The sequence below is a fragment of the Lissotriton vulgaris genome, chromosome 7, assembly GCF_964263255.1.
Source record: "Lissotriton vulgaris chromosome 7, aLisVul1.2, whole genome shotgun sequence".
Taxonomy (NCBI): domain Eukaryota; kingdom Metazoa; phylum Chordata; class Amphibia; order Caudata; family Salamandridae; genus Lissotriton; species Lissotriton vulgaris.
The window spans coordinates 413,509,306-413,523,382 of record NC_141695.1 but is presented as its reverse complement, the minus strand read 5'-3'; the positions used below and the strand labels follow the sequence as shown (position 1 = coordinate 413,523,382).

The window sequence follows — 14,077 nt, the reverse complement described above, 5'->3', positions numbered from 1 at the left end:
TGCTTTGGAAAAAGACTTTTGCATTTTGTTAGGAATGTATCTAGTCTGAGACTTACGGTCCAGGAAAGGGTCCATTAATTGATTGCAATCACCACCCACAATTAGGTCAACATTTGTGTGAGAGGATAAAAACTTAGAAAAATCATTCCAAAATGTAAGGTCTATACCATTAGGACCATAACCATTGCAGAAAGATAAAGCAGACTTATTAACTAAAACATCTAAGTACAGCCATCTACCATTGGAATCCGAGATCTCATTGGTAAGCTGAACAGACAGTGACTTGTGGAACAAAATCACAACACCATTCTTGTTATTAACTGAAGGCGAACAGAATACTTCTCCCACCCACTGCTTACGTAAAGAGGACAGGTCTTTCTGGGAAAGGTGCGTTTCCTGCAACAAAGCAACCTGACATTTCAATCTTGCTAAGTGAGATAAAACTCTTTGCATTTTCACCGGGTTGCAGAGACCCTAAACATTCCAAAATATTACTCTAAGACCAAACATTTAAAGATTACAGAGAAAAGTAGGCATGGAAATAAAGAAAGATGAGGAAGGAAACTCAGACCGGGGATGAGAAGCTTAGAAGAGGAAGGAGAAACACTTGCAGAAAGAGAAATAATTTTTAAGAAATTGATTATATATATTTACCACAATAAAGAGAGAAAGAGTAGGTGAGCTGTAAAGAAAGTAGAAAGGAGGAAGCAAAGTCTAAAATTGAAAGCCCAGGAAAAATGGAGAGAGGAAGGCAGAAGTAAGTAACGAATGCCATAAGGAAAAGAAAAGAGTGGGAAAGAGGGTGAAAAGGTGAAGAGAGAGGTGCAAGATCAAAACTCCCTTGAGAAAAAATAAAGATAAAAAGGATGGCAAAAAACCAAGAGGTTTCAGCCATGCAAATTAGAGGCATGGAAAACAATAACGTGAGAGCGGGAGCAGCAAAGAACAAACAGCCGCACAGCAAAGAAGAAAGTCAATGCAAGGTCTCAAGAACGTTGAAGACTGGAGAGGAAAAGAAACAAAATACAAACTGATTAGAGACCAAACATGACAATAAAAACAAATGAAGGAAACTTACCAAACAAGTTAGAAAGGGAGGCAGCATACCGGAATGTACATAACAAATAACGACGGAGCAGCACAATGAAGGGTAGGTGGAGTCAAAATAATTGAGGGGGAGACCTAAAAAAACAAGATAAAGAGAACTAGAGGGTATTACAATGAGGAACAACAAAACAGGGAATCACAAGGCAATATACAGACACATGGAAACATTATGAACTGCTGTGTTCCATAGAATCTTCTTTATGTTTGCTGATAAATTTCTGGAGATCAGCTGGGTCTTCAAAGCTGAAAGTTCTCTCTTTGTAGGTGACTTTGAAAAACTAAGGGTGAATGAGGCTGTATCTCCCATTCATGGATCGCAACGTAGGTCGTAAGTCCAGAAATTCCTTACGACGCGCAGCTGTCAACTTGGAAACACCTTGAAAGAAAAAAAGTTTGTGGCCAGACTATAGCAACTGCGTGTGCTGTTTAGCAGAGTGAAGAACAGTCATAAGGTCGGAGTAGAGAAGAAAATAAATGATGATGCCTCTGGGTTTAGAAGAGGTGGAAGAATTTTTTGGTCCAAGACTGTGCGCCCTTTGAATGTTCACATCCAAGTGCTTAGGTATACCAGTGATGGGTAAAACTTGTGACTTTAAAAATTGGATGACATCAGACCCCTCCGAATTCTCCGGAACACCGTAAATACATAGGTTGTTGCGCCTATTGCGGTTTTCCAAATCCTCAGAGGATTTCTTGAGCATTTCACTTCTTTAGTGAGGCTAGCAACCCTGGCAGCAACATCCTGGGCTTCACTAATTTGTTGTTCCACATCCGAAACCCTCTTGTCCAGATTGGACCATTTATCATCCAGTCTCTGTAAAGTGGTGGTGGTGTCCGCCATGAAGGGGCGAATGAGGCGTAACTCTTCCATTATATCCTCAAGAGTCACAGGAAGTGGAGACTTAGAGGGAGAATGGAGGGTCCTTTTTAAGGCGCTTACCAGAGGAAGCAGAATCCTTGCGTGAAGCAGAGGTGGCAGTTGAAGCTTTTGAGTTGTGAGCGTGCTCCATTGCAATATAAGCAGAGAGGACCAATGTAGAAATAAGGAAAAGAAAAACAATAAAAGACCGAGCCACCAGAGTGCACAAAAGGGTGGATTAGCCCAAAAAACTACAGCAGAACAATGAAAGGCGCAGAAAAAGGAGCTGGGCACTCAAAAGTAGAGCAACTGTGAAGCAACAGCAACTGCGCTACATAGACCTCCAGATATACGTCAAAAACCAATGACGCACCATGAAAGGAGTAACGCTGAAGTAAATAGTGGGTCCGAGAACATCCTTGAATCAGTAGCTTAGGGCAAAAGATCTGAAGTTGCAGCAGTGACTGAGAAACAGAGGCAATTTAAGCGACATAGTCAATAGAGAAGAAGAGAGAATCCTTGTAGAAAAAAAACGAGTGAAAAAAATACTAAATGGCGGCAGTCGTCGAAGAAAGAGCGTTTTTGCGCTTTTCTACATGTAAACAGGCATTGTAAGTAGAAAGAAGAATACCCAGCTGGTGAGGGACATTTCCGACATCAGAATCCGCCTTTTTTGAGGGATGACGCTTGCAAAGAGCGAGTCCTTCGTGAAGAAAGCGCCGCCAGGATCGCGGAGCTCAAGTAGGAGCGGCCATTTTGTTTGCCACAACGCTCGCTCTCACGCATCGCTGTTTTCACGCAGCAATGCTTTACTTTTCATAAATGAGGCCCCCGAGGTGCAAATGAAACACTACATACACAGCATATGCAGATAAAGAATCGTGTAACAAACGTGAAGCTTTTCCACGAGTGTGATTTCTCAATCCCTCAAAACCACCAAACATTTAGCAAAATTGCACTCTTTCAGTAACCCCTGCCATGACTACATTTTTCGTAAATAGCACATGGCACCGTCTTGAGAAATTTGTACATTTTCCAGGCTAAAAGTATATGCTCGCCTCGACTAATCAGAGCTCTGACAGAGCTAGGGATCGCGCTGGGACAGCCGCCCCCTGACTCGTTCTCCTTGTTAGTAAATTACACTCTTTCCAACATATTGAACACACCCTTTTGGACTTGTGTTCCCTGAAACAGCTGATTTTCTTTAGATACCGCTGCGTTGTTTTTTCACCGCTCTACTAACTCCATGGGATGCATTGCCAGTGCCCTTTAAATTCCCAAATACGTACTACCCAAACCATCGCTGACGGCTACAAGTGCGCGCCTGCTAAAAGCACATGCTCCAACTCCCTCGCTATAGTGCCCTCCTCACTCGCTTCCTCACCAGCTGATTGGAAGGAGCAACCCACAAATAGATGTGCTATAAAGCGTGATCGCTCCCCACCCGGGCACTCCCATGAACTTAACTTAATTGAAAAATGCCTCTGCTGCTCTCCCGGGCTCCGCAGCTCCAAACCGGCTCGCATGCGTCTCCCCACCGATGATTTATTTATTTAATGCAATTTTATATAGCGTAAACATAACCCGAAGGTGTCAGAGCGCTTTACAAAAGAACCAGTTGCAATACATTTGGATTTTGGATTACATGAGTTACAAATAAGATACAAACAGAACAAATTGCAAATGTACAAGTTGTAAAATGACACAAGGAAGAAATACAAACAGAAAAAATTGCAAATGTAAAAGTTGTAAAGTCACTCAAGGAAGAGATACAAATGGATAAACTCTAAGAATCACATAAGAATGGCAGTGAGTACAAAGGTCTACTACATATTCTAGTGGTTAGAGTTATCTCTATATACATATATATATATACAAATAGTAGATTTTCTCAGGATTACATTTTACCGGCCATTAGGCTTGGACAAGTATATATCACATATTTACAGAGTGAACGGAGAAATAAAAAAATGAAATGAAAAGGGGTAAAGAGTGGAAGGTAGGGGAGGCTGAGATTGGTGAGAGGAGAGAGGGCACAATTGTTGCACAATAACATACGTTACAATAACATAGCAGAAAATAAGGACATGTTCAGATGGGGTGTGTTAGGTAGGGGAAAGACAAAAAGGGAGGAAAAGAATCGGACCAGGTGGTATCAGCAAGGATGGAGTTGCTTCAAGGGGGACAAAAGGAAAATTCCAAGATGGGATAAAAATAAATAATATCAGGAGGCGAGGTGAATGAAAAGGAAGGAGGGAGATCGCAAGTGGGGGGATCAGCACATCATCACAGGGAAAGGAATTGTCGGGAAACAAAGGGCGTAGTTCAACAGCAAATGAGCCGGAGGGGTCCTCCAAGATGGATGACCAGGGAAACGAGCACCGTATGCAAAGTCACAAAATGGCGGGACAACTCACGAGAACCAATTTGCAAAACAACACGGGTGCTGGAATAAAGGAGAAGAGCAGAGGGGGGCAGCCACAGGAGCAAGGAGGGAAAGGGATTGGGGGACCACCGAAACCCAAACGAGTCAATTAGACTCAGGGTTACTGGGCAGCAGAGTCGTCGAGGATGTTGACACGCCGTCTGTTTAAAGGCACAGTGTCTGGGTCGCAAGGTCAGCAGTGCCCTTCAGGCTGCACGCCAAACATTTGTGGAAGTCCGCATGGGTGCCAGAGACGCAGTCCAGGAAGGTGGTCTCGCCCAGGTTCAGACAGCAAAGAAAAGCCTTGGGGCGTCACGCTGTAGTGTAGAGATTCTCCCCAAAACTGCACCCCTATACCTGGCAATAATGCAACCTGAGTCCACCGCTCCACGATAATCAACACGCTACCTGAAAAACAAAGCAGAAAACAAATTACAGGCTTCTGGTGGCCCGGGTGCCGTGCCTATCGAGAGCGAAGGAACAAGAGGCCGTTCTGCTTCCCACGCCCCATTTTAAAGGGAGGGCTACGGGCCAGGCCGGTTTAAACCGGTCGAACCCTAAAGTGTGAACCGAAAGCACTAAAGTGCTTCCAGTTCACGGCCTGCCGAACGCCTCCAATTGGACGCTCAGGGGAGGTGGGAGTGCTCCCACCTTCTCCTTACCCCAGGGACCAATGCGACCGCCAAAATGGCGGCGCACGCTAATTTAGCGCTCAGCCTTGCCCAGAGTTGCGGTTCAGGACTGATAGGTGTACATGACACAGATGAAACGCAGAGAGAGATTTAAAAGCATAAGAATGTCAGTGCAATCTGTGTTGGACCAAATGCAGCAGGGAACCAGATATGTCCCCAAGGAAAGTTATAAAAATGGGTCAAAGCACTCATCAACAGATCCACTTTGTTTTGCCTTATTGAAGGTCATAATAATTTTCAGAAAATTCGGAATGTATTGTCCTATTTAAATAGGCGCATAACCGACACAGCTTACCTTCAAGGGACGTATTTGCACCATGGGTTGAACCTGTGCTTGCCAAATTTTTCCCCTCTTATAATAGTCCTTCAACGGGAGTTTCTATCTGAGGTTTCAATATTTGTAATATACATGGAGTCGATATTTAGATGCCTCAACGTGCACTCAGACTTTCAGGCACGTAGTTTGATACACCGGGGATTTCTAATTGGGGAGCATTTCACGCTAGTCAACGCATATCTTCCCGTTGTGATCTTAGTTTGCGTGAGGAATGACTCCCACGATCTATAAGAGAGGTAATTTTAATATCAAGGTGGTACTATCATGACATGGCCATAGACACTGAGGCATACCTGGGGAGATGCTCATGCCCTATATCCAATATTTATCAAAATGTTCAGCTGAACATATAGAAGTAGTGTCACGCTGGATACAAAGAGGCTGCAATGTATTTATCAGTCTATGGCACAGTGACACTTTTAGACTATTTGCTGCTTACTGGAGACATGGACTACAAATGATGGATATAGTGACTCGTCCACTCTGCTCATTCCCCAGTGATTTTGACTGTGACCCTCTACGAGGCTGGACAGTGACTGTGGGATTTGAGAATTCTGTTCATGGCACTGTTAGATCAGATGTTTTACACAGCAGTACGCCAGGCTATAGTGGAGTACTTTCAGTTGAATGTGGCTTCAGCGTCAATCCTGGTACTCTGTGGGAGGCTTTTACACCTTTATTAATGGGAGTGTGTATCTCCAAAAACATATGGCATTCTTGTGCTATTGGAGACAGACTCAACAGGTTGGTGAGCGAGATACATGAATTGGAGAAAGAAATATTTCCAGTTAAATGGCAAGAGTTGCTGTGGGGTATACAATGGGCCACTAAATTAGGGAAAGTGTTAGATAGCGTAGAGTAAAAATTACTATTCCCGCTCCAGAGAGTGCAACAGTAGGGAACGTTTTGGATAGCGTAGGGGTAAAAATTACTATTCCAACTCCAGAGAGCGCAACAGTAGGGAAAGTTTTTGATAGCGTAGGGGTAAAAATTACTATTCTAACTCCAGAGAGTGCAACAGTAGGGAAAGTGTTGGATAGCGTAGAAGGTAAAAATAACATACTTATATAAAAAAAAATAATTATTAAATAAATCTAAACTATTTACAAATACCAATACATAATTATTAAATATAATTACCAACGAATTGTTAATTACCAACGAATAGTTAAGTATAAAAAAATACTTCCCACCATACTCCCCTATAAACTCATAACCTGCTACAGAACATAATTATCAATTAATCAATTAATAACAATTAATTACCAATTAATAATTAATTAACAATAATATAATTAACAAAAACTATTAATTAAAGTAAATTATTACTTAATTACATTTAAATTATTCCCACCCTATTCCCCTATAAACCCATAACCCCCTACAGATCATAATTATCAATTAATCAATTTATTAATTTAAATCAATTTCCAATTAATATAATTTAATTACCAACTAATTCAAATTAATTTATTATTCTTAAAAATGAATAATTAATTAAGAATAATTAAATTGCTTCCCATCCTATTCCCCTATAAACCCACAACCCACTACAGAACATAATTTCCAATTATTCAATTAATTTAAATTAATTACCAATTAATAAAAATTAATTACCAACTAATTCAAATTAATTTATAATTCCTAAAAATTAATAATTAACGTAGTATAATTAAATTACTTCGCACCCTATTCCCCTATAAACCCACAACCCGCTATGGTACTAAAATACAATATTTTATTAAATTAAATTAAATAAAAAAAGAAAAATACATATTAAATACATAATGATTTACATAAAAATCATCTAAAAATCGATATTAGTAACATCAATATTACTAACAATGATAGTTGTGACATCGATATTACTAACATCGATATTAACAAAATCGATATTCTGTCCCATTGATATTAAAAATATCAACATTACTTACCTTCTATATTCTGTCCCTTCGATAATTAAACATCGACATTATTGTATGTCGATATTTAAAAATCGATATTTTGTCTGCCTACCAGTCAAGAGATCCATTAAGAACTGATCAATAAGAAATTGGAAGATAGAACAATTTTAGTTCATAGTGACTTTGCTTGAGCTATAGTATGATGGATAGCACATTCTTACTGTACTTCATCTGTAAGCCTACCTGAAAATAATCTTTTTTGAGCTGATTATTTACTGACGCAAGCTAAGTTATTTTCACTAACTCCAACCTAGCACAAAACCCAAGCTAAACATTAACTCCCAATCTGGAGGAGAAACAACCCCCAGGTAATTAGCACATATGTAGCAAATTGTTATATTAAATAGATATTTATTAGTACAATACCATATCTAGAACAAACAGACGGAGAACAAGCAAACAAGAAAATTGTTTAGAATAGCCCACAATCTTTTGATGAGTGATTTTACCTGTGAAAGACAGTGAGTACAGTAATGCAGATTCCCTTAACCTTTGAAGTGGGATGGAAGTGGTAAGGGTACCCGACATAGGAATCCATCACTACATTCTCATTTTGTTTTAATTCAGAATGAAGATACCAGCCTTTTAAGCTGGCTTGATGTTAGCTGATGAGTGATTCATACAGGCAATTCCGGATGGATGGTGTGTCATGTCTGGAGCTGAATATGGTGGATCAGTGGACTGATGTATTCAGTCCAGGAAATTGTTTGATCTCATGGTCACAGGTTCAAGTCCCATTGGATCCACTCAGCCGTTCATCCTTCATAGAACAATGCAATAAGTACCAGCGGTTTGGCTAACAATAAACATCAGCTGTTAAGTAATTTATCATGTTGCCCCAGTTGATGATCTTTCCCTTTCAAAATAGTTGTTAGGTTGTATGTGGTCAATAAATTCTATGTGCCCTAAGATTGACATTTATTCTCTTGCACCTTAGCTTTACATGGTAATGTATTGTCATACGTTAGTGGTACATTTTAAAGATTTGCCTGTAAGTAATGCCCCGTTAGCCTGGCAGTGGCCCTCTTGCAAGTTTGGACCAACTTACTAAATTGAACTGGGAAAAACGTCATGCTGTGACACACATCTTCCAGGCCTTACTTGGAGATAATGCTGATCATGTCTACAGCATTGCTTTGGGAATACAATACAACAAACCACAATGCGACTGACCAAGGTACGGCACCTCAGTTTCTCAAGTAAGCCAAATCAATAAATTGTCTGTGCAATCTCGTCCGTAGTATCCCGCACAAATACTCCACTGGATACCAGATAAGAAGATTCAATAATGGAAGGGCGGTGCACCAGAATGAAGTCAGAAATTCTTTATTAAGTCTTCAAATTAAAATCTTTTTGTGGACATCTGCCAACGCGTTTCGTTCCTGGAGGAACTTTGTTAGGGCAAAAATGTCTATGTCTGGTATCCCTCGAGCATTATCCAACAGTCAGTAGTTTCCTCAATGACTGATATTCAATAGTAATTTCATTTCTTTCACAGTTTGGTTTCATAAATCTTGCACACACCTCAACATCCCTCAGCTTCACAATTAAATCAATCTGTGCAGAGGGTAAGATACCAGATCCTTTAAGAACATCAAGAGTAGTCTCATCAAATTAAAGAGTATTCCAGGCCTCAGTATAAGAACCCCAAAAAAAAAGTCCTTGTCGTTGTAGACGTAAAGGTCCAATTGTCCCGTAATCCGACCATTAGAAATAACCATGATAGCTGAGTCAATTTTGGGCTTTGTTAGTATAGTTTATCAAAGGATAAGGTAAAATAATTGTCATCAGTAAATTTGCATCAGGTCCTAAACTAATTTGGGCAAATTCTAAATAAATATAACAAAGCGCAAGAGTTCAGGAAGGGATATGAAATATGCCATTTCAAGCGGTCTCCCAGCAAGGAAGAGACAACTAGGTCACATATGACATATGCACCAGTTCAGACGGGAAGTCAGGTAAATCCGCATCAGGCAAGTTCAAGATTGCCGTGGAAGTTCTGCAAATCTCTGTAATAGGATAATCTGCAATCCATGCGTTACCATCAGCATGTGTGCTCATGCCAACCAGCTCACCGAGCCCCCTGTTCAATCAGGCAATATTATATTAATAAAATTCCAGGGTGACACCTCCTAGAGTCACCTCTTCTGATCAGACCACCCAGTTCATTGGTCATCTCGTATAGGTTGAGTGTCAGGCAGCATAAAGAAAACACAAAGGGGTCGATTCCAATCGGGAAAAAAACATCCGTACGATTTGTATCCGGAGCCCTCTCCGTACGAATCATACCCGTCCATCCGATTCACGTAGTACGATCCGTTTCCGTGAATCCGTCCGAATCGTCGCGATCCGTATGTATTGCAAGGCTGGAACCGTGAACTGTACGACTCGTACACATGTCGTACGACTCGTACACATGCCGTATGACCTGATGAGTACGATCCGGACCGGGGTATGAGGACGCGATTCGTACGGTCCACGTCAGGTAAGGGTGAGTCGTATGGAAAAGCACACAAACACATACACACCGTACGGTCGGTACACCTACAATCATGGGGTACAGTTCTTACACCCCATGATCGTAGGGGTACGGTTCGTACACCTATGATCATGGGGTACGGTTCGTACACCCCATGATTGTAGGTGTATGAACTGTACCCTGGGGGACCGTTCTGTACCTGTTTCGGCGCGAACTCTGCTTTTACGGCTGTTTTCAGCTCCCGTAGAAAAAAGGTTGTACGGTGCGTACCCGACACGTATCGTACTTGCTGGGTCGTAAAAACCAGCCGTGAACCGTACAGATGTCGCGTACAGCAAGTTCCGAGGGGGAATCGTACGGAGATTAGAGTCATACGGTCTCTGTACGACTCATACGGAGTACGGCTCCTGGTACGAATCGTACTTCATCTTACGTACGGGGGACGTTGCAGGGTACGATTTGTATGGGAAAAACACTACAAACGGCTATTCAGAGCGTTTTTTCCCAAATCGGAATCGGCCCCCATATGTAGAGAAATAAGTGGGACAATTACGCATATCTTAAGCAATCCAATAAGTGAAACACTGAAACAATGCTTCTTTAGAAAGAGCACAAGTTCAAGTGGACAGTTTCTCAGGCAGGTGCATTGTAAGAAAAATTTTAGAAAAATATCCTGTTCAGTGCATGAGAACTCAGGAAAGAAAACACTGTTTCACGTTATTGGTTATATTGAATATTTCTCTCAAGAGCAGTTGACTCAGTAAGTCAAGAGATTTTACTTTTTCAGTCAGGCCCATATTAACTGAAACTAATTAAATGTAAAATATATTTGATCATTGGACATATGTTCATAGAGAATATAAGGATCTCATGATTCTAAAATAACTCTGATGCATTTGAAATCATTTCGTATGGTTACAAATACCACGTGCCAGTATGATGTATTGCTTGTTTGAAAGTAAAAAATATTTTAAATCAAGGTATTAAAAACTCGTTTTAGGCATGTAACGTTAGCAGATGTGTAGAATATATTCTCTGAAAGTTTCGCAAGTACATCATTAATTAGGCATGTGTAACACCTTTTTCTATTTTGTCATTTTGGTGCACGCGTTTACACATAACAGACAGATTTTAAACTGAATTTGTCATCTTATTCAGGCTAAATCTTGTCTTGATAATTAACTAATTCCTATTAGTTATACTCACATAAAATGATAGCAAGGAATTATTGGAGATAAACCTCCATAACATTAGAGCACACCATTTACATATATCTAGCACACATTAATGTAAAATAGTACTTCCAATTACTAAATCACAGTCTAGATTATTTACACAAACAATACTGTCTAACTACATTGTTTTCTGCATGCTTTTACAATGCAGTAACTAAAGTTCTCTTGTCTTGTCATATTTTATTGAATGTGAGTTGGTGCACGTTTATTATTTTCCCCTCAGAAATGCTATAATTCAGTTTCTCACATCTTTGAAAGTTTAAATGTGATTCACTCTCCAACACAACCAACTTGAACTTTATAAATGTTTATTAATTTATAGTACCCTATGGAAGAGAGAGGTGTGGGCTATGAACACATAGATTGTATTTTCTCATTTTAGAGGAGCAGCAAAAAGCATGAGGCTGGAGAAGAATGTGCTGGATACTGGGTGATGCAAAGTTGCAGGTTAAAATAGGGGTGTTCTCAGAAACTGGATGAATAGAGGATTACAAAAAAAAACAATCACTCCTGCCTTCATTTCTCAAAAGATTCTGGTACATAGCACACCACAAATCCTTATTCAGTTGAGTGACTATGAGGCCTTAGACACATAGGGGCTAATTTATGAACCTTTGCGCTTGTTTTGCGCAGCCCTTGCGTCACTTTTCATGACCATGCGGCAGCGTAAAACATGCACCATGTTGCAACATATTTACAAGGTGACGCATCTAGGCAGATGCGTCACCTTGTAAAGCCCTGCTCTACATTAAACATGCATAATGTATGCAGGGTGGGCGTTCTGACGTAGGAAAGCCCCATAAAAGTGTTGCAGTGAAATTTATGAAATTTCACTACAACACTTCTATGCTGCCAATGCTTCACAACCTAATGGCTGCCTCACGGCAGGCGTAAGGGTGATGCAGGCCTTGCCACATGGGGCATGCCCCATGTGAAATGAACATTGCTGGAGTTGCATCAGGCTTCCGACACAACTCCAATGTGCCACTTTTTGCGTCAACAGATACAGCAGTAATACTGAGAGCACTGGTTTATGGTGCAATAGATGAGCATGGGTCAGCTTAAATATGTGGTGTGCACTTGTCAAATGCTCAACAGCTCAACAAATGTAAAAGCTGCCCACTGTCCCAAGCAACCATTAAAACAGTGCACCTCAATTGCAGTACATGGACACTTGACGATCCATGTACTTCAATGGAGGTACTCTCTAGGGAGACTAATGCAATTAATAGCTAGAAGCTCGGTGGTGAGAAGAAACTTTCTATCTGGGCTGATCTTAACTGTTATTGACACATTTTTCAAGCAATGGTTGAATGACTCTGACCCAAGCGAAGCAATATTTTATGGCGGCTAACCCAAAGCCATGCCCAGTGTACTTTTTTAATGCTCATTACATGGGCTAGGGCAACACCTAAAGCGCCATGTACCTATCTCTAAAAACGAGACTGCTGTTATTACCACTACGAGTGTTGTATACTCAGAATCATTCTACTCTGCTATAATTCTCTTTAGGGTAACAAAATGTATTGGCTACCTAATCTTTTGACTTTGTTAGAAACGTGATGCATAATAATGACCAAGAATGTTCAAAGTTTGGGGAAATTAACATTTGCCTATCTTCCATCTCTGCATCAAAATCCATTGATTTCCTATTGTTTTAGTATTATTTTGTAATTATTATTGTGTGCTTTGTGAAAAAGCATGCAATGTATTTCCATATGAGAATATATACTGACAATGTGCTACATTAATCATACACTGAATTCATAATAATTTTCCTTATGTACCCGGGTTTGGTTTCTTTCTGCAGCTACATCATGTCTGATGATTATATTTCCTACAAAGGCTTCTTGTTTCACCCCTTGTCAAGCCACCAAACAAATCTCAACTTTGTAGAAAACGAGTTCCTGGTTTTGGATGATGACGTCTTCAATATAACATACCCCAAAACAGGTAAGTCTGAACTTGAATTATATCCTTTTCAAATGCTTTTTTTGCTTAAATGACTTCTCAGGTTGTGGTATTTGTGCTGGTCATGAGTAAAACTGAATAAACTACTATGTATGGTCTCTCAGTGCATGCAATTTCAGCAAGAGAGTTGGTTCTAGATAGGATGTAACAATGCCAGTGTTCTTTAGGAATAGTATTTAACATTTCCAGAAGAATTATCTTAAGCGATAACTTTAAATAGATTTCGTCCCAATTACATTTTTGACTCAATCAACAGAGGAGGACAGTTATTTTACCTGGCTTTAATGGTTCGATTGCCTGAGGTCACCCTCAATCAATCAATCAATACATTTGTAGAGCACGCTACTCACCTGTGAGGGTATCAAGGCGCTGAAGGGAGGGGGGGTGCTGCGACTGCTCGAATAATCAGGTCTTGAGGTGTCTCATGAAGGTGAGATGGTCCTGGGTCAGTCGTAGGTGTGTGGTGAGGGAGTTCCATGTCTTGGCTGCCAGGTAGGAGAACGATCTTCCTACGGTGGTGGCTCTGTGAATCCGTGGGTTGGTGGTGAGGGCGAGACTGGTGGAGTGGAGCTGGCGGGTGGGGGTGTAGAACGAGAGGCGATTGTTGAGGTATTCAGGGCCCATGTTGTGGAGCGCTTTGTGTGCATGGGTGAGCAGCCTGAACGTGATCCTCTTGCTGACTGGGAGCCAGTGCAGGTTTCTCAGGTGGGCGGATATGTGGTTGTGGCTAGGGATGTTGAGGATGAGTCGTGCGGAGGCGTTCTGTATGCGCTGAAGTTCTGAAGTTTGGCTGTGGTTTCTGCGTATAGGGTGTTCCCGTAGTCCAGTCTGCTTGTGACGAGGGCCTAGGTGACCGTCTTTCTGGTTTCGGTGGGGATCCACCGGAAGATCTTTCGGAGCATGCGAAGGGTGTTGAAGCATGAGGACGAGACTGCGTTGACTTGCTTGGTCATAGTGAGGGAAGAGTCCAGGATGAATCCCAGTTTGCGTGCGTGGTCCGTGGGTGTG

The 14,077-nt window shown here is 41.0% G+C and overlaps 1 protein-coding gene across 2 annotated transcripts in view; it reads left to right on the top strand.

Annotated features, from left to right (window-relative positions):
* Positions 1-14,077, top strand: part of LOC147701763 (sulfotransferase 2B1-like) — a 524,091-nt gene that overhangs the window by 21,363 nt on the left and 488,651 nt on the right. For both annotated transcript variants that reach the window (XM_086930379.1, XM_086930378.1), the window contains exon 2: positions 12,909-13,051. In XM_086930379.1, coding sequence (XP_086786505.1) covers positions 12,916-13,051 — 136 coding nt within the window. In that variant the 5' untranslated portion in view covers positions 12,909-12,915. The remainder of the gene's footprint in view (positions 1-12,908; positions 13,052-14,077) is intronic.